At 39.6% G+C, this 25,647-nt stretch overlaps 1 protein-coding gene across 1 annotated transcript in view; it reads right to left on the bottom strand.

Moving 5' to 3' along the window:
* Nucleotides 1-9,119, bottom strand: part of LOC111155035 (ATPase 13A5) — a 106,582-nt gene extending 97,463 nt beyond the window's left edge. The window contains 1 exon segment of the mRNA XM_022515049.1: nucleotides 9,060-9,119. Coding sequence (XP_022370757.1) covers nucleotides 9,060-9,119 — 60 coding nt within the window.
* Between the last annotated feature and the right edge of the window lie 16,528 nt (nucleotides 9,120-25,647).

Here is a 25,647-nt window from a genome sequence, read left to right as displayed (position 1 = left end):
CCTGGAACTGAGCCCTGCATTGGGCTTCCTGCTCAGCAGAGAGTCTGCTTCTCCCTCTGCCCCTCCCCCCTGCTCAGACACTCTCTTTCTCTCTTTCAAATAAAGAAATAAAATCTCAAAAAAAAATTAATAAATAAAGCGTGGTGTTTATTAGCCACGGTTCCAAATAGGCAGGAGTTACTTTAATTTCTTTAATGGAGTTAGATCGAGAAAGAGAAAATGGCTGCAAAATTTGAGAAGTAAGTGAAAATAGGTAAGAGCAAGAGGAGTTTCTGTGGGAAATGGAAGGAAGGTTTGATGACCTAGGAAGTCTGTAGCTGCCTCCCAGTGTGCATGATTGGGAAGTGTTTGTTTTCACTGAGCATAGGTAAGATCACATACCTAATAATCAAGAAAGGGGAAAGGTTTCTGTGAAAGACCTCTTTATAGTTGGGGACAGCCCAATCAAAATGTCAGCCGATTTCCCCTCCCCCATCTGTCAAAAAATAAGTAAGTAGATAGATATAAAAGAGCTTATAAGTGTCAGAGTAGCTTTCAGAAATATGTACCTCCTTGAGCAAAGATGAATAGAAACAATATTTTTGCTTCCTTGATAAACTGGTCTCATAAACTCTGGTAAATTTCCTTTCTATCATTTCTCAGTTTTCCCAAAAGTTATATGCTAGACATGGGACTTGAGGTTTTGGTTAAAAGAATCATTCTTTAATCTGGAATTCTTTTAATCAAATTGCTCTTGGTCAGCTTGCCAATATTTGCATAATTTGAGTTTATCACAGTATATGTTTCCATTTTGATCAATTAATCTCAAGTATTATTTGCGTGTTCTAAATGATTATTCTTCTGATGCAGTAAGAGTCACTCAGATTTCTCCAAAGTATTAAATACCCATGGTAAAATCCACTAAGATGTGCAGGGTAGAGGAGGGAACCAGTGGCAGTTTGTGCTGTCAGAGGAGGATAAGTAGAATCCGGAGGTCTCAAAGATGTAAAGACATTGGGAACAGGGAGAGGGACGATCAGAATTTCAAACCCACCACACATGGTTCCTTGTGGTAAAGTGGGTTTTGCCACTCTCAGGATTTAATTTCCTTCAATCTCAGTTTCCAACTCTGTACTTAGGGGATAATAGCACACACCTGGAGGCATAGTTGTGAAGATTAAATAGAGGTGTAAGGTGTTGCACACAAAGGAAGCTTTCAGTCAATGTCAGCAGGTGCCTTGGTAACAGGTTCAGCCAAAGGTGGAGAGAGTTTTCAGTTTTGAGTTACAATATACTGAAACAAGGTTGTGAATGGAACCAGGCTGTGTTCCAAGGGGTGAGGAACCCAGATCTGACACCTATGAGTTGAGTTGAATAGTACAGGGGTCGTGCCATCTTCACATAGACTTGAATTGTACTCTCTCTAAGCAGTCCCCTCACTTTTCCATTTCTCACTAAAATTCTGTATTCCTGATACCAGGAGAGGTACCACATCTTTTTTTTTTTTTTTTTTCTTAAAGATTTTATTTATTTATTTGGCAGACAGAGATCACAAGTAGACAGAGAGGCAGGCAGAGAGAGAGAGAGGAGGAAGCAGGCTCCCTGCTGAACAGAGAGCCTGATGCGGGGTTTGATCCCAGGACCCTGGGATCATGACCTGAGCCGAAGGCAGAGGCTTTAACCCACTGAGCCACCCAGGCGCCCCGAGGTACCACATCTTTAATGGTTTTTTCCTAGGCCCAAAGTCCAGAGGAAGTAGCCTGGATTAGGAAGAAGAATAAAATATGCACATGCCTCTCAACAGAGGTTGCTATTAAATAAAGGTCATTTACTTAGAGCCCCTCCCAGGTTTATCAGCAGAGCCTCTTTTATTTATACCCCACCCCATTGCCTTCTAGAAGCTTTCACTTCTCTGTTCCTTGCTCCATCACTTACTAGTTAATGTGATTTGTGTAAATGATTTAAATTCACTAAATTTTAGATTCCTTATGTGAAAATGCGGCTGGTTGTAAAATGCAACAGAAATATTCTGGTGTAGCAGTTAAAAGCTGGGAATATGGCATGAGAAAATCAGTTCAGATAATTCTTCTACCACTTAACCAGGTGTAAGACATTGGGCAACCCATTTTATTTCTTCTGATGACCCAATTTCCTCTTCCATAAATGAAAATGATAAAAATACCTTCCAGGGTTGTTGTGAGAAACTAATGAGTTAATTTATGCAAAGCATTTAGCACAGTTCCTGAAACATTCTGAGTGTGCAGCATATATTAAAAGTTAATATTAGCTTGAATAATCTACACAGTTCAACAAAATCTCAGTGAATGAAAAGTGGCTGGTCCCACTGGAGTTATTGTGAAATGATTCGACCACAGGCAATATTCAGAACTAAATGCTCTTTGGGAAAACTGTAAGTTGTATTTCTAAAAGTGATTGAGCCAATGTCCTAAGTGGAATTTTTGCTTTTCGCCCAGAACACCAATTGTCAAAATTAAAGTCAAACACAGGCCAAACAGAAAACTGCTCACTTTTGTAATACATAAAACTGGGAGATGGGCTGTAAGATAAACACCAATTGATTCAACGATTAATTAGCTCAGGAACTATATAGATGAGCATACACACACACACACACACACACACACACACACACACACACCAGTATACTTGTACAGGAAGAAAACCATGTAATAGGGGATCCTCACCAGCAATGTGATGTGACTTTGTATCTGTGACTTAACTGAGCTTCATTTTCCCAGTGTAAAGTGGCTGTCTGACTGGCTAGCTCCTAGGGATTAAATGAGAACATACATACATGAAGTAATAGTATATAAAGGGCACTTTTTTTTTAAAGATTTTATTTATTTATTTGACAGACAGAGATCACAGGTAGGCAGAGAGAGAGAGGAGGAAGCAGACTCCCCGCTGAGCAGAGAGCCTGATGTGGGGCTTGATCCCAGAACCCTGGGATCATGACCTGAGCTGAAGGCAGAGGCTTTAACCCACTGAGCCACCCAGGCATCCCTATAAAGGCCACTATTAAAATTATTTTCCTTTCTTTCTTTTTTTAATAGGTAGCTCTTCTACTTCTATCAGAAATGGAGCTAAGATTAGCCAAATTTCTTAGGAAAGAAGAGTTACAGGGTGCAGCTTCAACTAAACATTGTTTCTTCTCAAAATTCTTTTTAGGAGGGATCCTCTTGGTCATGTGGATCTGTCCATGGTCTCTCTGTCTTTGTTCCTGAATTTTCATTGCATCTGGAGCACTAGCATTTGTGCATAATTAGTCTTGTGAACATGTCTTTATCATTTTTGTAAATCCTTTTGTTCTTACACTCACCTTTCATGTATTCATCTAAATATTTGTTGCACACCCACCATGCACAGGCACAGTAGTATGGGTCTTTTGGGTTACAGTTCATAACACAATCAGTTACTCTAACCAATATTCTCACAGCACAAAGTTGTAAAATACCTATTCAACCAAGACAGGACATCAATGACTCTTAGTACTATAATTACTTTCAGAGAATGGCAATGCCAATTTTTGGCTGTGAAGTGTTAAGTTTTTCAATGGGTGAGTGTTCCAAAAGACTTAGAGTAAGTTAGCTTTTTCTGGGTAGGCATCAAACATTTAGACCCTTGAATTGTGGCCAAGGAGATAATATCTCTGATTCCTTTGATGGGGCAAATATTCATCATGTTTGCCTTCTTTTTTCCAAACAACAATCACATCACCAGGTTTCTATTCATTATTCACAATCTACCCTTTGTCATCTTTATCTGAACATGCCAAGATGTGTTCCTTATGTGTTCCATGGGAAGTGGTTCTTAAAACTCTGCTCTCTTGTCTCCAAATCTTACATGTTTCAAGGTTCTTTAATGTTAGGATAATAGAGTCTCTGTTTAATGGATCGTGTTAGTACTGTCATTGTTCCTCACCCCTCTATTACTGCTTGGTTTGACCACATGTAGGCATTTGTGTTAGTTACCACTAATCATCAAGCATTGTTAGTTATAGTTTCATATATTTTGTCTTGCATTCATGCCATGAAGTGTCCTTTGAGTAGGGGAAGAAAATGTCTTGGACTACTTTCACGTTTTCTACATATTGCAATGAGAAATAACCTTTCTCAAGCACTTACTTAGGTGCCATCCCATCATCACAACCTAGTCCATGAAATAGGCATAATTTTATTGAAAATACTATTATTAATTAATACTCTAATTAATTATAATATTATTATTAAATAATAATATAATTATTGATATGTTGATAAATTATTATTTGTAGATCAAGAAAACTGAGTCTTGAAGATGTTAAAAATAATTATTAAAATAGTTCATCATCTTAAATTTTCCCTTATGCTTTCCTTCTGGAATAAGGAAGTGCCTTTCTTCCTTAGTGGTGTAAATCAAAACCCAGTACCAAAGAGGTGAGCATATTATTACTCTCAGTTACACGCATTCACATAAAGTCGACTAACAAGAGTGCTAATATGTGGTCTTCCAAGACACAATTAGAAGTAAAAGTGCAACTAAGGACCTTCTTTTGATGTGGCTGGGGTGAAAGAGCAGTAGGCATGGGTCAAAAGGTAATGAGATGCATGGGCTAATCAGCAGGGACAATTTCTAGAGCCAGAATTTACCTTAAACCAAGGACATGCGACAACATGGCATGTTCTGTTAAAGTTTACTCTTGGAATAAGAGCACCACTAAACAAAAGCAATGTCTCAGACATTATTGGTTCAAATTCCTTCCTGAAAAAAATAGCTATAGACCATCTTTCGCCAATGAGCATCTAGTGTCTGCTTAAGATAGTCACTGACTTATAGGGGTATACTTTCTCTTGTTGGACAGCTGTGGTGTATTAGTTTTCTGTCGCTGCATAACAAACTTAGTGGCTTAAAACAACACAAATTTATTATCTCAGTTTCTGAGGGTTAGGAGTCTCATTAGCTAGATCATTGGCTCAGTGTCTCAAAAAACTGACATCAAGGTGTCGTCTGGGCTGTGTCCCTTCTGAAAATCAAGAGCCTCTTTCAAGATCTTTTTGTTATGGCAGGATTCAGTTGTCTGTAGCTCTGAGATAGAGATGCCCATTTTCCTGCTGGTTGTCAGCCAGCAGTTGCACTCGGTTCTCTGTTCTTAGAGACAGTCAGAGTTCCCCGCCCTGAGCCTTCCATCATCAAAATGGCAATGGAGAACCTCCCTTGCATCAAGCCCCTCTCACACTCTTAATCTCTCTAACTTCAGGAAGGACACAGTATCATTTTTGGCTCACCTGATAAGGTGAGGTCCACTCAGACAATCTTCCTTTTGATGAACTCAGCTGAGTTCAAGTTAATTAAAGCTGTAAAATCCATTTTGCCACATAACATTACATAACCACAGGAATTACAGCTCATCATATTTATGGGTTCCACCACACTCAGCTGAAGGGAATTATATAAGGGCAGGTTCAGTGGAGAGTTGTCATGTTAAAATTCTCCCACCACAGGGCGCCTGGGTGGCTCAGTTGGTTGAGCAACTGCCTTCGGCTCAGGTCATGATCTCGGACTTCCAAGATTGAGCTCCGCATCGGGCTCCCAGCTCCTTGGGGAGTCTGCTTCTCCCTCTGACCTTCTCCTCTCTCATGCTCTCTCTCACTCATTCTCTCTCAAATACATAAATAAAATCTTTAAAAAAAAAAAAAGAACTCATTATACTTTAAAAAAAAAAAAAATCTCCCACCACAGATGGTTAGGAAATTCTCCTATAATGAAAATAATCAGGCTGGGTTCTCCCAACTTCTACTCTGTTCTCCACATCAACCTTTCAACTACTGGAAGACAAGTGCCTTGACTGCTCTTTGGGGAACTATTCCCAATGTCCTTTAAATAATTGTTATTTGTGATATCCAGATATCCCTCTAAAAACGCTATGCTTCTTGTGTGAATCCTAGGATGAAATATAACTCCTTAGAGGTTTCCTAAATAGTACAGATTATAGCAGGACTATTACTTCTTCTATTATGCAGAACAGACTTCTATTGAGACAACCAAGGATTAATTTTTTATAGCAATATCATCCTGGCAACTAAAATTCAGCCGTAACCAAATAAAGAACTTTAATTACTTTCACATGCATAGCCACTAAGCCCAAGTCATTGATATTCCCACATTCTGTCACCTAGATTGTTATCTCTCCCTCATAGTAAGGCCTCAGTTGCAGATTAGATAAGCTTGCCTTCATCCAAGCTGTTAATATAAATGTTGACAAAAGACAAGAGCCAATGGAGCATGATTTTTATTTTCTTTTTTAATCCTTTGAGTAGGGTTTGTGTGTGTGTGTTTGTATGTGTGTGTGGTTTTTTTTCTTAAAGATTTTATTTATTTTTTTATTTGACAGACAGATATCATAAGTAGGCAGAGAGGCCAGCAGAGAGAGAGGGGGCTGAACAGAGAGCCTGATGCAGGGCTTGATCCTAGGACCCTGGGATCCTGACCTGAGCCGAAGGCAGAGGCTTTAACCCACTGAGCCACCCAGGTGCCCCTGTTTGTGTGTTTTTTGATAGAAGATGAAGAGTACATGATATCTAAAATAACTTAGACATTCTAAGTTCCTAATTTTTCCTACTAACTCTTCACACACTGTTTCCATAATGGTAGACCTCAAGCAATTATCACTACCCACCTTTAATCAGAGAAAGGGGAGATATTCCCAACCTCAATTTCACCTACTATATGCAGTTCTGCATTTTTCAAATTGCCCGCCATTTAAGTCCTGAGTCCTTGGATTTAAATAACTCTTTGTATTTTCATAGCACTCCCCACATTTCACACGTGGCCCTTAAAAGCCTTTTAAGTCAGGAGGGATAATTGATGTTGTTTGGGGCAACTAGCAAGGTCCCAAAAGCTGTCCACACCACGTGGTTAGCAGTGGTTCTTTCACTAAAGCCCAGTTCTGTGGTCTTGGAGTCCAGGAGTGCTCCACTGGTTCCCAGAAAAAAGTTACCATGAAGTGAAGTGCCCTCCAGTCAAATCTGTGTCCTCCATACCAAGTACCCATTTTTCCCTCTGGAGCTGCTTCCAGTTGTAATATTGACACTTAGTTGATAGGTGTTTGTACAGGCGTGGGGGTACCAACTGAATGGTTAGGCTTTGCAACACATGTGAACAAAGCATCTCTTGTGTTTCAGAGGCAGAACCAAGGTCATCTCCACAAAGTAAATGCAGCAATAGCCAAAGAGGATCCCAAAATAAATGCTAATATTGCACACAGTGTGCCTCCAGACATGCATGACCGAGGAGAGGTATCTATATTCCCTCTGTGATTAAGAGAATTAAAATACTGGGCTGTAAACTTTCAAATACGCACATCGTTAGGGAAAAATAATAAGCTACCAAAGATTTTCATGAACACTCATCTACACACTGAAAAAAACATCAGAATCAGCACAGAACTGTTGAATAGTGAACACAGGTAAGTTAGGTTTTAGTTCTTTAAATCCCTTCAGTCTAAAGATTGTAAGCACTGTAACATTGTCAAGATCAGCATGGTATAATAACAGAAGTGATGTGAACCATATTTGGAATCTAAATTTTCTAGTGGCCACGTGAAAGAAGTAAAAAGAAGTAGATGAAATCAATTTTCATAATATAGTTCATTTAATCCAATATCCAAAAGTTGTCATTTCAATGTGTAACCAATATAAAAATTACTAATGAGATATTTCACTTTCTTTTACTGTTTTCAAAATCTGGTATGTATGCTATATGTATGCTATACATACACATTTCAGTTTGGTCCATCTACTTTATTAGTGCTCAAAAACCACATGTGGCCAGTGCCTGCCTTCTTAGACAGTGCAGATATAAATGACATCATTTATTTCTCTTAGGTTAACAAAGAAGGGTATGTGGAGAGAGGGTGGGTGTGGATTTCCCACAGATCTCACAGGGAACCAGGAGGCCAAGCAGGAAACGGACACCCTTCTGCTATGTGAACCATATCCCTTGGGCCCATCCCCCTCCAGCTTGCTCTCTCTGATCCAGCCCTCCCATTCCTCTCTTTCTCATTGTCTAGCTGTGGACGTGACTGCCCTGTAAATATCATGGAGTGTGAAGGGGGAAGAAGTGGGCTGGATTTCCCACCCGTCCCTTGTAACTGAAGACCTTAGGCAAGTTACTTAACCTCCCTGATCTCAAATGTCCTTCCTATGAGATAGGATTAATCCTTCATCACTGAGTTCTGAGGATCAAATAAAATGACAAATGTAAACCTGTCAGTCCCAAACAGACACTGTAATTTTCAAGGTTTTAATGATTGTTTTTCTTTTTTATTTAAGACTTTATTTATTTGAAAGAAAGAGAGTGTGCAAGAGAGAACATGAATTGGAGGTGAGGATGGGAGGAAGGTGGCGGAGGGAGAGGGAGAGGCAGACTCCCCACTGAGCAGGAAGCCTGATGCGGGGCTCTATCTTAGGATCCCAGGATCATAACTTGACCCAAAGGCAGACGCTTAACTGATTGAACCACCGAAGCACCCCAGTAATTGTTTTTGAAGCGTATATATATTTGGTGGAAAAGGTAACAGGGAAAAAAGTGAAAACTTTAAAAAAACAGGTGTTAAATCCCAGGCCACACTACACTTTAAACCTCTCTATGCTGTTAGCATAACTTCAGCCCAAAGTACACTGAGCCTAAGTTAAACAGATATACCAAAAACCTAAGAATTTTTTTTAAAAGTTTCAGTTTTTGCCTGAGTTTGCCAACTACCTGGAGACCCAGATGATAAGGCGGAGACACCTTAATGAGTACCATGTAGGGTACATGTTGACTACTCTACAAAATGTCTAAGAAGGAAGAAGTTTCATTTGGTCTGATGCATTTAAGGATGGCAATAACTCAGTCATCTAGAAGACACAATTTTCTCAGCCCCTGCAGTTTTCCTGACTATAAAATTGTGACCTCAGATCTCAGGGAGCCTTACCATACTTAAACCTCTGCAGTTCCTAAAGCCAGCCCCAATATAGTAGCACCTGCCCACAGCCTCAGGTACTTTGAGAAGAATGTAATCACGAAAAGGGAAGACTCACCAGTTCATTCTCCTCTCCTTGGTTGAGCAAACCCCGGTGGTCCTTACTCTTGTCTTCCATCTAAACAAGACCTCCAGGATAATTCTTTGGGGAAAGTCAAAACCAGTTGGGGCTATGGGAACTCAGAACAGTCACTACTTGTCACTGCTGTTCTTAGGTGCTTTTAAAATCTCCTAGCACATACTTCACCTATCAGGCTAACAAAGAGAAGAGAGGAAATACTCTTGTCAGCCACAGGACTGGTCTACTAACCTATCGGCTTGTTGTGTTTTTTTTTTTTTCTTCCTCCCTGGTGTTTATTTGTTGAACTAAATGTGTACGCCTCTAGACTTAAGTTGTCGAACCAGAAAGACAAATAATTTCTTGTGCTGTCCCTAAATGTCTCAACTAACGAATGAGAATAGTCACTTTATTAAAATCCCAAAACAGGTGCACCTCGTTGGCTCAGTTGGTTAAGCGACCAACTCTTGATTCCTGCTCAGGTCATGAGCTCAGGGTCATGAAGCTGAGCCCTGCATGGATCTACACTCAGTGCAGAGTCTGCTTGTCCCTCTCTCTCTGTTCCTCCCCACTGTCTTGCTCTCTCAAATAAATAAATAAAATCTTAAAATAACAACAACAGCCACCTAAGACAGAAAGATTAACCAGTGAGAGATAAATAAGAACCATGTGGACTTTGGGGAAGTAATGGACATGTTGGGGTGACAAAGAGATTTTAAGGAAGGAGGGTTGGCTCCTGGCAGGGAATGTAGCAATTATTTTGGAATTAGGAAAACCTGAATTCTAATCCCTGCTCTACTGATGACGCTGGACAAATCAGGGTCATCTGAATATTAGATTATATTTACAGATATAAATGTAGTTTATATCTATAATTTATAATCTATAAATTTATAATATATAATAATATATATTATAAACATAATTTAATCTAAATACAGATTAATATAAATCTATATTTATAGATTATATTTATATTAGATTCTATTTCAATCTGCATATTAGTTTTCTAATATGTAAAATATCAATAATAGTTATAGAGTTGATAGGAAGATCTAAGATGATATTTGTAAAAAATCATCTATAGCTCCTGTCAGACTCCATAAAAGATAATCATCATCACCATCATCATAAACTAATTGAGAGAAGTTTTTTAAAAAGTAAACTATAATAATAATAATTTGGTTCTTTTCATTTTCTCTTTTTAGTTTGCAAAAGGTTTTCAGAGAAGTATATAATGCAGGAAAAATGAGAAAGGCTGATTATTAGGGATATCATATAAATTTCCACGATTATATAATCACCAGTGAATTTGATATTTTTATCAAAAAGTAAGTACACTAGGATCCATTCAAGGGCTGGTTTATTTGTTTCCAATAAACGCTTTTATCTTTTTTTTTTCTTTTTATTGCATCCAGTCCAATGAGCAAAATCCTTGCCACTTTGACCATGGAAGAAAACTTACTGGGAATCAAGACTACAGAGAATGATACTTGACTCTTTCTACTGAGAGGGAGTTATTGGGTGCCTTGAGGAGGAACTAGTGCCACCTTGAAGTTTAGAGAATCCAGTGTGCTCTCTGGCCCAGGAGGAAGTGGCTGATGAAAGTAATCAAACAGCTTTTCATGCCAGACAGGATACTGAGGTGCCCACACTATAGAATACTATGTTGTCACAAATGCTGCATTTTAAGTATCACCAATTTAAGGTAGAACTAAAATATGGAGAAAGGAGTCCTGAGCTTTGGTAGAATCTAATTAAAGACTTGAAAAGTGCTCATTCACTTCTTACCCATTAGCTATATACTAATATTTCTGGCTAAAAGAACATTTCCTTTGTCTGGCAGCCTGACTTCAGCTAAAGCACCACGATGAGTCATGATTAACCTAAGAGTGGGCACATGACCTAGTTTTCAACTATATATGCAAAGGAAAGACAACTGGGGGCAGAGGTCTTCTGGAAAAGATTATCCTATTTTTTAAATTATCCTATTGATGAAAGAGCGAGAATAACTTATTTTCTACCCATGCCAATAAAGTGAAGCAAAGGACAAAAGAGCTTAGGTCCTCATGATACCACTAAGCCATGGCACTATGGCTGGGACTACTAACTCTAGACATCTTTCCAATATATAATGAGATGTTCTTAATAAAACTGCTGCTGTTTGTGGTTTCTGCTACTTATAGCCCAAAGACACAAAATATAACACTCATCAAAACTTTGTTCAACACTTACTCAGCAATTACATGTTTAACAGCAGATATTTCAGACACTTGCCAGCCCCTTGGGATTCAGTGGCAAAAAAGAAAGTCATTACCCTGAGGGACTTTACAGATGTTTAGGAGAGACAGACCAGTAAGCAGCCTCTTAAACAGAAAGGATCTAGAACTCAGACTGAATTGCTGAGACAAGAACTGCTTCCTGAAAGAAATGACATCTATGCTGACATCTCAAAGATAAGCAGAAACTAACCAGGTGGAAGGAATGGGGTATAGTGGTGGGTTGTAAGCACAATCTAGGACAGAGAACAAAAGAGAATGTGTGACAATGTTTAAGAGAGATGAGAAAATATAGCCTGTGTGGTCTATCAAGAGAAATCAAAGTAAAACTTGAGAATGGAAGGGAAGAAGGGAGGCACTGAGCGATGATGATGGAGATGTGAACAGAGGTGTGCCTGACCACTAAGAGCTTGTAACCAGGCCAAACTGGTTAATCCATTCTGTGTGTGTGTGTGTGTGTGTGTGTGTGTGTGTGTGTGTTTTGTATGTGGCTAAAGGGCTCTCTCTACTCACCAAACCAAAGACCTTAGCTTCTTTCTATAGATGACCAATATTCTTTCAGTTAAACATGAACTCTTCTAATAATCACAACTGTTCACAAATGCCTCACAAGTAATGAGCTTCCCAACCCCAGACGTATACATGCTGACATTCGGCCTATTCACCATACAGATAATTAAGTTTTTAGGTCAAAGTTTGTATTAGGTAATCTTGAGGTTCTTTAAGTACTGAGCACTTGCTTCAGCCACCAGAGGATTTGCTCTGCCGAGAAAATTATCACATCTGCTTTAAACCCTAACTCCTGGGGTTAGGGTTTTCGATATTAAAAGATATTAGAAGTCAAACAGATATTAAAAGTCAAAAGATCTACTTTCAAATGTCCATTTTAACAGATATTAAAAGTCAAAAGATCTACTTTCAAATGTCCATAAGCAAGAGAATGCCAGTCATACCCCCATGGCTTAATCAGCCCCTTGAAGGCCACAGGTGGAAGAGTCACCAATTGTGCTTATGCATGTAGCAGGGACGTGGGGACATAGGAGTGGAGGATAGGGAGAGGATGAAAGGGTCTCTTGTGGGAGAAGTAGTTTCAGCATTGCTGGGAATGGCTTCCTCTAGGCTGCTCAGTCATAGCACTCAGGAGGTTGTAACTTAAGTTGGGACTCTCCAGATTTCTTTTCTATCTGAAGAGACCAAACTCTTGACCTCTTGTGACTGGAAGCAAAACACAGTGCCTCCTGGTGAACCCTGAAGGCAAACTCCTTATTAATGAGTAGAAGTTGTCAGCACCGTATGCCATAAGGTAGGATCTCCAGAGATAGGAGGGAAGGAAGGAGCAGAATGATGAAATGCAAAGGAAAAAGAGTGAAATGCTCACTTCATGAAAATACTCTCCTCATCTGAAGAACTGGTTCCCCCCAGAACCCTAGTCTTAGACCTAATAGGGCCTTACTGTTCAGAGTGAAGCCAGAGGAAGTAAAGGACTAAGAGTATCTCATCTCCTCTCACAGTCCCTGACTCAGGACACAATTTCCAGAAAACAGGAAAGAAACATGGAGATGGAAGGAGGTTTGCTCAGAGCTACACAACAAAATAAAGGCAGATCAAGAACTCAGAGACAGGTCTCTGGTCTGTGGTCCAGCTTATTTCCACTAGGAAATACTTCCCCCTCTTCTGCTGTATTTTCTCAAGAACTCTTTTCTGATTCTGGAGAGGTGAAGGTCCTGGGGGGATTATATGGATTAGGAGAGAAGGGATGTCTCTACCTCTAGTACATGAGCCTTATGAAATGAAGAGGCAGTATGCATGATGGAGTATATTAGAACAACACTGCACTTGGGGCGCCTGGGTGGCTCAGTGGGTTAAATCCTCTGCCTTCAGCTCGGGTCGTGATCTCAGGGTCCTGGGATCGAGCCCCACATCGGGCTCTCTGCTCAGCAGGGAGCCTGCTTCCCTTCCTCTCTCTCTGCCTGCCTCTCTGCCTACTTGTGATCTCTATCTGTCAAATAAATAAAATCTTTAAAAAAAAAAAAAAAAAAAGAACAACACTGCACCTTCTTACTTGGCTGGGACATGATTACCTATCTTCACTTCCCCATGACCTAAAGGGAAACCAGGCTGGATTTGGATGTCTTATATAGATTTCAAAGCTCCCTTGCTGTTCTCTACTAACTTATTAGGGCATCCCATTTCACAAACACTGTCGAATGTCTACACTGGCAATACTGTTTAGTTAAGGTAAGCTAACAGCTAGAACAGCCACAAAGGATAACACTTGTCAGTGGTTTAACATAGTAGAAGAGTGGGTCTAAAATTGTGGTTGTGGGAGGGCATTGGTAGAGCAGTGGAAGGAAGAGAAGTTATCCTCCAAGCAGTGATCCTGAGTCCCAGGGTCCTTCTTTCTTGTGTCTTCATCATCTTCAGCAAGTAGCTTCCAAGGCTGCTGTGGTTATTACAAAAGAAGAATGCATGGAGGATAATCAGTGAAGCTCTCTATGGACCAGTCCTGAAAGTGGTACTTTTACTCGTACTAGATTAGCTAGAGCTCAGCCAGATGCCTATACCTGACTAACTGCAAAGTTGACTAGGAAATGTGGTCCACCTGTGTGCCAGGAGGAAGAGGAAGTAAATATGGTGGTTGCTAGCAGTCTCTCCCACACAGACCCTAGGAAGTGTGAAGGGATGGATCAGGCTGGATCCTTGTCCTCAGGGGACTCAGGCCCGATGAAAGGGGAAAAACAACACAGAGGTGGCTGCTATACAAGGCAAAGTGAGGAAGGCTTGGGTTATTGCAGGATTAAGAAGGAGTATCTCTAAGAGGCCCTGATACTGGGTGACAGGGTATGGAGTAGCCTATGATATCCAATTGAGTGAACTTGAGAGTTCTTTGCAACAACCACTAAGTGAGGGAGAAACTCATATTTCAATACATGACTAATCCTCCATCTGAAATATGGACTCAAAGATGTAGGTAAACATCTACTCTTTAACTGCACTCAGTCTGTCACCCACTCCTTGCCCCTGCCACCCCTAACGACCACTGCACCAAAACCCACATATTTTCTACAGATTAGAACAGAGCAGAGGGAGCTCCCTTTAGGAAATGCAAATATGGGATGTTTAAGCTGAAGTCATGGTTTGTCTTTCATATTCCCTACTTTAATTTTCTATTTAGAAGATCCACAAATTGAAAATGTGATGAATATGTCAAAACTTAAATGAATAGAAGTAAAATTTTATCTTATCTGGGGACAAAAAAGAGCCCAAACTGTGAAAAAGGACCTTCTCTTATTAATCCTCAACTTCTTGTTGTCCTATTAATTCATATAGCAAACAACTTCCAAGCTCTCAGACTAAGGTTAGACCTGAAGGGGTTGCAGAAATGAATCAGACACTAACCCTGCCCTTAGTAAGTTAACAGTTTGTAAGAAAACTAGACAAAAATATGACTCCTCTATGGGAAGAACAAATGGAATAGGCCAGATGGAGAGAGAATGGAAGAGGGAGAGAGCTCTGAATCCAGCAGCTCAAAGGACTAACAAAGGTGTGTGTCTAGTGGCTTATTCACCTTCATGAGCTCACAGAGAATTTTGAAAATCTGACGAACTTCATAGATTTTCTCCTCCCAAGAATGGAATTCTAGGAGTGGGCAACATGGTCTGAGAATCTCCCGGGTCATGGGAGGAGAAGCTGTTCCCCTGCTTGGAGTGCATGTGGGAGTGGTGGCATAGGAACAAAAGACCTGTGGACACCATTGACTTGCCGCTTTCCCTACCACAGGAACAAAGACACTGGCTGAAGGCAGCAAACCTTAGTGCTGGCTTTTAGGTCCACTTTGCCATAAACTCCATACCATGGTGTGGTTGCACAACCAATTTTAGGACAAGTGGGTATCAGCCACAGGGCAGCAAGACCCTCCCCCAGAAGATTAGTGCTGGTCTGTGTGTGTGGGGGGGGGGTCCTCTAAAATTTGGAGTTTTGAAACCCTGCTGTACACCTGAGATAAAACACAGAAGTACTGTGCACTTTGGCAGATGGATAGGCCAGACACAGGCAGGGTGAAGGTGGGGATCTGGTGGAAGCCTGGGACACAAGAGAGTGTCCTTCTGTGTGCTCTTCTGTGAGGGATTTCTGAGGAATAGCAGCCCCGAGTTTCCTGCTCTGGGGATGGGGAATGCAGGATGGTGCCCTTTCCCCAGACCCCACCCATTAGCACTGACCGACCTCAGGGAGCATAACAGTGCCACCTAGTGGAGGCTGGAGCTGCTTACACCAAGCTCTGAACCCCTGAGCCCTGCAGGTGTATCTGGACTAGGATACATTCGCCTGAGAATCAGAGCAGCAGGCCCCTCCCACAGAAGACCAGCACAAACCCCTTGGCCATACCAAATCTACTGATTAGAGAGTGGAGCAAAGCTTCAGCTCTAGAAGAAAAAGGATCTAGCTTCTTTTTTATTTTTTATTTTTATTTTTTTGTTTTTAAAATTTTTAATTTATCTTTATTATTATTACTATTATTATTATTATTATTTGCATCTACCTTCTTTTAATGAGCAGACCAAAACACACCTAGGATCTAGCTTCCCTTTTTGTTTTGTTTTGTTTTGTTTGGATCTACCTTCTTTTAATGAGCAAACCAAAACACACTTGTTCTAATTTCCTTTCTTTTGTTTTTTTGTTTTGTTTTGGTTTGGGGTTGCTTTGTTTTGTTTTGGCTTTTGGTTGGTTTGTTTGTTTATTGGACCTCTTTTTAATATAGCCATTAGTCTCAGGGGCAGGATACAATAGGCTTTACTAATCATTACACACACACACACACACACACACACACACACACACACAAGAAAATAGTGACCCAGACATAATGACAAGATGAAGCAATTTACCCCAAAAGAAAGAACAGGAAGAATTCACTGCCAGGGATTTAATTAGTAGAGATACAAGTAAGATTTAATCAATACAGATACAAGTTATTTAAAACAATAATTATAAGGATACTACCTGGGATTGAGAAAAGTATTGAAGACACTAGAGAATCCCTTACTCTGGAGGTAAAAAGAACTAAAAACTAGTCAGAAATAAGAAATGATCTAACCAAAATGCAAAACAATCAATTCAATGACAATGAGGATAGATGAAGCAGAGGAACGAGTGAATCAGTGATATAGAAGATAAAATTTTGGAAAACAATGAAGGTGAAAGAGAGTGAGAAAAAAAGGTATTGTATCACCAGTGTAGACTTAGGGAACTTGGAGAAAACTTAAAGCATAATAACATTCATATCATAGTCATCCTAGGAGAAAAAAAAGAAAAAGGAGCAGAAGATTTTTTTGAGCAAATTATAGCTGAGAACTTCCCTAGTCTGGAGATGGAAACAGACACTGAAATCCAAGAAGCTCAGAGATCTCACATTAGATTCAACAAAAGCTGGCCATCACCAAAGACATATAGTCAGATTCACAAAATACACAGACAAGGAAATAATACTGAAAGCAGCAACGGAAAAGTCTGTAACAGATGAGTTTGCAGCAGATCGACCCATAGAAACTTGGCAGGCCAGAAAAAAGTGACACAATATATTCAACGTGTTGAAAAATATGCAGCCAAGAATACTTTATCCAGCAAGGCTGTCATTCAGAATACAAGCAGAAATAAAGTTTCCCTGACAAACAGAAACTAAAATAGTTGACCACTAAACCAGCCCTGAAAGGAATATTAAAGGGGACTCTTTGAGTGGGGAAGTAAGACCAAAAGCAACCGAGACTAGAAAGGAACAGAGAACATCACCAGAAACACCAACTTTATAAGTAGCACAATGGCACTAAATGCATATCTTTCAATAATCTCTGCATGTAAATGGACTAAATGCTCCAATCAAAATACATAGGGTTTATGCATCACTCTCAGTGCTCCATGCAATACATGCCCTCCTTAATACCTAACCTTGGAACACTGAAAAAGTAAAATTAAATTAAAAAAAAAAAGCAAGAACAAAAACAAAAGAAATAGGGTAACAGAATGGATAAAAACAAGACCCATCTCTATGCCATCTATAGAGCCATAGGTAATGCTGCCTCCTGCATACAGGAGACTCATTTTAGACCTAAAGATAACTGCAGACTGAAAGTGAGGGGATGGAAAATCATCTATAATGCTAATGGATATCAAAAGAAAGCTGGAGTCATGTGCCTGGGTGGCTCCATCACTAAGGCATCCAACTCTTGACATCAGCCCAGGTCATGGTCTCAGGGTTATGAGATCAAGCCCTGCATTGGGGCTTGATTCTCTCTCCCTTCTCTCTCTGCCTCTTCCCCTCTACCACCCTGCTCAAACTCTCTCTCTCTCAAAAGAAAGAAAGAGAGAGAGAAAGCAAGCAAGCAAGCTAGAGTAGCCATACTTATATCAGACAAACTAGATTTTAAACCAAAGACTGTAACAAGCAATGAAGAAGGGCATTATATCATAATTAAGGGGTCTATCCATCAAGAAGATCTAACAATTGTAAACATTTATGTGCCTACCTTGGGGGCACTCTAATACGTAAACCAGTTAATAGTAAACATGAAGAAACTCATTCATAATAGTATAATAATATTAGGGAACTTTAATACCACTTTAATACCACTTATAGCAATGGACAGATCATCTAAGCAGAAAATCAACAAGAAAACAATGGCTTTCAATGACATACTGGACCGGACGGACTTCAGATATATTCAGGACATATCATCCTAAAACAACAGGATACACATTCTTTTCAAGGCACATCCCACATTCTCTTGAATAGATCACATACTGGGTCACAAATCAGCCCTCAAAAAGTACAGAAAGATTGAGATCATGCCATGCATATTTTCAGGCCATAATGCTATGAAACTTGAAGTCAACCGCAAGAAAAAATTAAGGAAGATCAGAAATAAATGGACATTAAAGAACATCCTACTAGAGAATGAAAATTAAAGAAGAAATTTAAAAAAATACACAGAAGCAAATGAAAATGAAAACATAACAGTCCAAAACCTTAGGGATACAGCAAAGGTGGCTCTAATAGGGTAGTATATTGCAATACATGTCTACCTCAAAAAGCAAGAAAAGTTTCAAATACACAAATACAATAGGCTAGAAAATGAACAACATAAAGCCTAAAGCCAGCAGAAGAAGGAAAATAATAAATATTAGAGCAGAAATAAATGATAGAGAAACAAACAAAAAATCCCCAGTAGAACAGTTCAACAAAACTAAGAGCTGGTTCTTTGAAAGAATTAATAAAATTGATAAATCCCTAGCCAGACTTATCAAAAAGAAAAGATAAAGGACTCAAATAAATAAAATCATGAATGAAAGAGGAGAGATCACAACCAACACCACAGAAACACAATTAAAAAAGAATATTATAAAAAATTATAAGCCAACAAACTGGGCAATCTAGAAGAAATGGACAAATTCCTAGAAACATACAAACTACCAAAACTGGAACAGGAAGAAATAGAAAATGTGAGCAGACCCATAACCAACAAAAAAAATTGAGTTAGTAATCAAAAATCTTTCAACAATCTAAAGTGTAAGGCCAGATGGCTTCCCAGGGAAATTCTACAAGTCATTTAAAGAGTTAATACCTATCTTCTCAAACTCTTCCAAAAACAGAAGTGCAAAGAAAACTTCCAAACTCATTTTATGAGGCCAGCATTACATGGATTCCAAAACCAGACAAAGACTCAGTAAAAAGGAAACTACAGGACAATATACCTGATGAACATGGATGCAAAAATTCTCAAAAAGATAATAGCAAATCTGAGGCACTTGGATGGCTCTGTCAGTTAAGCATTTGCCTTTGTCTCAGATCATGAACTCAGGGTCCTGGAATTGAATCCCACATCAGGCTCCCTGCTCAGTGGGGACCCTGCTTGTCCCTCTCTCTGCCCCCCTCCCCCCGTTGTGCACTTTCTTCTTCTCTAAAATAAATAAATAAAATCTTAAAAAAAAAAAGAAAGATACTAGTAAATCCAATCCAACAGGATATTAAAAGAATTATTCACCACAATCAAGTGGAATTTATTCCTGAGCTGCAGGGGTGGTTCAGTATTCACAAACCACTCAACATGATACAACACATTAATAAAAGAAATTATAAGAACCATATGATCCTGTCAATGCAGAAAAAGCCTTGGACAAAATATAGCATCAGTTCTTGATAAAAATTTGAAAAAGAAAAAATATATTATTTAATATTACTGCTTTAGAATATGATAGGGAATGAATCTTTGTTTCCCCACTTTTAAAAATTGACTTAAAATATTTTTTTATTTTTTATTTTTTATTTTTTAATTAATTAATTTATTTTTTTAAATAAACATATAATGTATTTTTATCCCCAGGGGTACAGGTCTGTGAATCACCAGGTTTACACATTTCACAGCACTCCTCATAGCACATACCCTCCCCAATGTCCATATCCCCACCACCCTCTCCCATCCCCCCTCCCCCCAGCAACCCTCAGTCTGTTTTTTGAGATTGAGTCTTTTATGGTTTGTCTCCCTCCCAATCCCACCTTCTTTCATTTTTTCTTTTCCTACCCCCCAACCCCCCCACATTGCATCTCCACTTCCTCATATCAGGAAGATCATATGATAGTTGTCTTTCTCCGATTGACTTATTTCGCTAAGCAAAATACCCTCTAGTTCCATCCACGTCGTCGCAAATGGCAAGATTTCATTTCTTTTGATGGCTGCATAGTATTCCATTGTATATATATACCACTTTTTCTTTATCCATTCATCTGTTGATGGACATCTAGGTTCTCTCCATAGTTTGGCTATTGTGGACATTGCTGCTATAAACATTCGGGTGCACGTGCCCCTTCAGAGCACCACGTTTGTATCTTTAGGATATATACCCAGTAGTGCAATCGCTGGTTCATAGGGTAGCTCTATTTTCAGTTTTTTGAGGAACCTCCACACTGTTTTCCAGAGTGGTTGCACCAGCTTGCATTCCCACCAACAGTGTAGGAGGGTTCCCCTCTCTCCGCATCCTCGCCAGCATCTGTCATTTCTTGACTTGTTAATTTTAGCCATTCTGACTGGTGTGAGGTGGTATCTCATTGTGGTTTTGATTTGTATTTCCCTGATGCCGAGTGATGTGGAGCACTTTTTCATGTGTCTGTTGGCCACCTGGATGTCTTCTTTGCAGAAATGCCTGTTCATGTCTTCTGCCCATTTCTTGATTGGATTATTTGTTCTTTGGGTGTTGAGTTTGCTAAGCTCTTTATAGATTTTGAATACTAGCCCATTATCTGATATGTCATTTGCAAATATCTTCTCCCATTCTGTCAATTGCCTTTTGGTTTTGTTAACTGTTTCCTTTGCTGTGCAAAAGCTTTTGATCTTGATAAAATCCCAATAGTTCATTTTTGCCCTTGCTTCTGTTGTCTTTGGCGATGTTCCTAGGAAGAAGTTGCTGTGGCTGAGGTCAAAAAGGTTGAGCCTGTGTTCTCCTCAAGGATTTTGATGGATTCCTTTTTCACATTGAGGTCCTTCATCCATTTTGAGTCTATTTTCATGTGTGGTATAAGGAAATAGTCCAATTTCATTTTTCTGCATGTGGCTGTCCAATTTTCCTAGCACCATTTGTTGAAGAGGCTGTCTTTTTTCCATTGGACATTCTTTCCTGCTTTGTCGAAGATTAGTTGACCATAGAGTTGAGGGTCTATTTCTGGGCTCTCTATTCTGTTCCATTGATCTATGTGCCTGTTTTTGTGCCAGTACCATACTGTCTTGATGCTGACAGCTTTGTAATAGAGCATAAAGTCTGGAATTGTGATGCCACCAACTTTGGCTTTCTTTTTCAATATTCCTTTGGCTATTCGAGGTCTTTTCTGGTTCCATATAAATTTTAGGATTGTTTGTTCTACTTCTTTGGAAAAAAATAGATGGGATTTTGATAGGGATTGCATTAAATGTGTAGATTGCTTTAGGTAGAATAGACATTTTCAAAATATTTGTTCTTCCAATCCATGAGCATGGAACATTTTTCCATTTTTTTGTGTCTTCCTTAATTTCTTTCATGAGTACTTTATAGTTTTCTGAGTATAGATTCTTAGCCTCTTTGGTTGGGTTTATTCCTAGGTATCTTATGGTTTTAGGTGCAATTGTAAATGGGACTGACTCCTTAATTTCACTTTCTTCTGTCTTGTTGTTAGTGTAAAGAAATGCAACTGATTTCTGTGCATTGACTTTATATCCTGACACTTTACTGAATTCCTGTACAAGTTCTAGCAGTTTTGGAGTGGAGCCTTTGGGGTTTTCCACATATAGTATCATATCATCTGCGAAGAGTGATAGTTTGACTTCTTCTTTGCCGATTTGGATGCCTTTAATTTCTTTTTGTTGTCTGATTGCTGAGGCTAGGACTTCTAGTACTATGTTGAATAGCAGTGGTGATAACGGACATCCTTGTTAACGGACATCAGTTTTTCTCCATTGAGAATGATATTTGCAGTGGGTTTTTCATAGATGGCTTTGATAATATTGAGGTATGTGCCTTCTATCCCTACACTTTGAGGGGTTTTAATCAGGAAGGGATGCTGCACTTTGTCAAATGCTTTTTCAGCATCTATTGAGAGTATCATATCGTTTTTGTTCTTTCTTTTATTAATGTATTGTATCACATTGATTGATTTGCGGATGTTGAACCAACCTTGCAACCCTGGAATAAATCCCACTTGGTCATGGTGAATAATCCTTTTAATATACTGTTGGATCCTATTGGCCATTATTTTGGTGAGAATTTTCACATCTGTGTTCATCAAGGATATTGGTCTGTAATTCTCTTTTTTGATGGGATCCTTGTCTAGTTTTGGAATCAAGGTGATGCTGGCCTCATAAAATGAGTTTGGAAGTTTTCCTTCCATTTCTATTTTTTGGAACAGTTTCAGGAGAATAGGAATTAATTCTTCTTTAAATGTTTGGTAGAATTCCCCTGGGAAGCCGTCTGGCCCTGGACTTTTGTTTGTTTGGAGATTTTTGATGACTGTTTCAATCTCCTTACTGGTTATGGGTCTGTTCAGGTTTTCTATTTCTTCCTGGTTCAGTTGTGGTAGTTTATATGTCTCTAGAAATGTATCCATTTCTTCCAGATTGTCAAATTCGTTGGTGTAGAGTTGCTCATAGTATGTTCTTATAATTGTTTGTATTTCTTTGGTGTTGGTTGTGATCTCTCCTCTTTCATTCATGATTTTATTTATTTGGGTCCTTTCTCTTTTCTTTTTGATAAGTCTGGCCAGGGGTTTATCGATCTTATTAATTCTTTCAAAGAACCAGCTCCTAGTTTCGTTGATTTGTTCTATTGTTTTTTTGGTTTCTATTTCATTGATTTCTGCTCTGATCTTTATGATTTCTCTTCTCCTGCTGGGTTTAGGGTTTCTTTCTTGTTCTTTCTCCAGATCCTTTAGGTGTAGGGTTAGGTTGTGTACCTGAGACCTCTCTTGTTTCTTGAGAAAGGCTTGTACCGCTATGTATTTTCCTCTCAGGACTGCCTTTGTTGTGTCCCACAGATTTTGAACCGTTGTGTTTTCATTATCATTTGTTTCCATGAATTTTTTCAATTCTTCTTTAATTTCCTAGTTGACCCATTCATTCTTTAGAAGGATGCTGTTTAGTCTCCATGTATTTGGGTTCTTTCCAAATTTCCTTTTGTGATTGAGTTCTAGCTTCAGAGCATTGTGGTCTGAAATATGCAGGGAATGATCCCAATCTTTTTGATACTGGTTGAGACCTGATTTATGACCCAGGATGTGGTCTATTCTGGAGAATGTTCCATGTGCACTAGAGAAGAATGTATATTCTGTTGCTTTGGGATGGAATGTTCTGAATATACCTGTGATGTCCATCTGGTCCAGTGTGTCATTTAAGGCCTTTATTTCCTTGTTGATCTTTTGCTTAGATGATCTGTCCATTTCAGCGAGGGGAGTGTTAAAGTCCCCTATTATTGTATTATTGTCGATGTATTTCTTTGATATTGTTATTAATTGGTTTATATAGTTGGCTGCTCCCATGTTAGAGGCATAGAATTTAAAATTGTTAGATCTTCTTGTTGGACAGACCCTTTGAGTATGATATAGTGTCCTTCCTCATCTCTTATTATAGTCTTTGGCTTAAAATCTAATTGATCTGATATAAGGATTGCCAGCCCAGCTTTCTTCTGATGTCCATTAGCATGGTAAATTGTTTTCCACCCCCTCATTTTAAATCTGGAGGTGTCTTCGGGTCTAAAGTGAGTTTCTTGTAGACAGCATATTGGTGGGTTTGTTTTTTTATCCATTCTGATACTCTGTGTCTTTTGATTGGGGCATTTAGCCCATTAACATTCAGGGTAACTATTGAGAGATATGAATTTAGTGCCATTGTATTGCTTGTAAGGTGACTGTTACTGTATATTGTTTCTGTTTCTTTCTGATCTACTACTTTTAGGGTCTCTCTTTGCTTAGAGGACCCCTTTCAATACTTCCTATAGAGCTGGTTTGGTGTTTGCAAATTCTTTCAGTTGTTATTTGTCCTGGGAGCTTTTTATCTCTCCTTCTATTTTCAATGACAGTCCAGCTGGATATAGTATTCTTGGCTGCATGTTTTTCTCATTTAGTGCTCTGAATATATCATGCCAGTTCTTTTGGGCCTGCCAGGTCTCTGTGGATAGGTCTGCTGCCAATCTAATGTTTTTACCCTAGTATGTTACAGACATCTTTTCCCTGGCTGCTTGCAGGATTTTCTCTTTGTCGCTAAGACTTGTAAACTTTACTATCAGGTGATGAGGTGTGGACCTATTTTCATTGATTTTGAGGGGCGTTCTTAGCATCTCCTGGATTTTGAAATTTGTTCCCTTTGCCATATTAGGGAAATTCTCTACAATAATTCTCTCCAATATACCTTCAGCTCCCCTCTCTCTTCTTCTTCTGAAATCCCAATTATTCTAATGTTGTTTCATCTTATGGTGTCACTTATCTCTCGAATTCTCTCCTCGTGGTCCAGTATTTGTTTGTCTCTCTTTTGCTCAGCTTCTTTATTCTCTGTCATTTGGTCTTCTATGTCACTAATTCTTTCTTCTGCCTCATTTATCCTAGCAGTGAGAGGTTCCATTTTTTATTGCACCTCATTAATAGCTTTTTTGATTTCAACTTGGTTAGGTTTTAGTTCTTTTATTTCTCTATAAAGGGCTTTTATCTCTCTGGAGAGGGTTTCTCTAATATCTTCTATGCCTTTTTCTAGCCCAGCTAGAACCTTGAGAATCGTCATTCTGAACTCTAGATCTGTCATATTACCAATGTCTGTATTGATTAGGTCCCCAGCCTTCGGTACTGCCTCTTGTTCTTTTTTTGTGGTGAGTTTTTCCGCCTTGTCATTTTGTCCAAATAAGATTTGCTTTCTCCTCCTCTGGAATTCCGCTTTCTCCTTGGTGAGTGAAGTTGGTCTTGGCTGGGTTTCTTGTTGATCTTCTGGGGGAGGGGTCTGTTGCAGTGATTCTCAAGTGTCTTTGCCCCAGGTGGAATTGCACCACCCTTACCAGGGGCCAGGCTAAGTAATCCGCTTGGGTTTGCTTTCAGGAGCTTTTGTTCCCTGAGCGCTTTTGTAGAGTTCCGGAGGATGGGAATGAAGATGGAGGCCTCCCAATCTCTGGCCCAGAGGAGCTGAGAGCTCCAGGTCCCGCTCCTCGGTGCACCCTCAGAGAAAAGCGCCCGACCGCCCCCGTCTCCCTGGCTTCTGGTCGAGCTTGGAGGAAAGCACTCAATCACTCGCACTTGGAGAGTTGTTTGTCTCCGTGGCCTCCGGCCACGCTCTGAGCTCACCCAGCCTGTGACCGGTTCAAGGTAACCCCAAGCTGAGAGCTCAACCCTCAGCTTTGTCACTGTAGCCAGCTTCCCCGCTCTAATACCTGAGAGCTCTGCGACACTCAGACACCCCCGGTCCTTCTGTGACCCCGCGGGACCTGGGGTTATGCTGACCCCGTGTGGGCTTCCCCCCGGTTTAGCCTCTGGAGCGATGTCCTACCGTGGAGCAGACTTTTAAAAGTACTGATTTTGTGCTCTGTTGCTCTGCTGCTTGCTGGGAGCTGGCCCCTCCCCCCCCTACGGTCTATCTTCCCATCACTTTAGATTCACTTCTCCACAGGTCCTACCTTTCAGAAAGTGATCGATTTTCTGTTTCTAGAGTTGTTGCTCTTCTTCTCTTTGATTTCCAATTGGATTTGTAGGTGTTCGCAATGGTTAGATAAGCTATCTAGCTGATCTCCCACTACCTGATGTCATCTCAGCCTGATACTTC

Source organism: Enhydra lutris, unplaced genomic scaffold, assembly GCF_002288905.1.
Source record: "Enhydra lutris kenyoni isolate GAN:26980312 unplaced genomic scaffold, ASM228890v2 scaffoldscaffold39, whole genome shotgun sequence".
NCBI lineage: Eukaryota > Metazoa > Chordata > Mammalia > Carnivora > Mustelidae > Enhydra > Enhydra lutris.
This window is presented reverse-complemented; position numbering and strand designations above follow the sequence as displayed.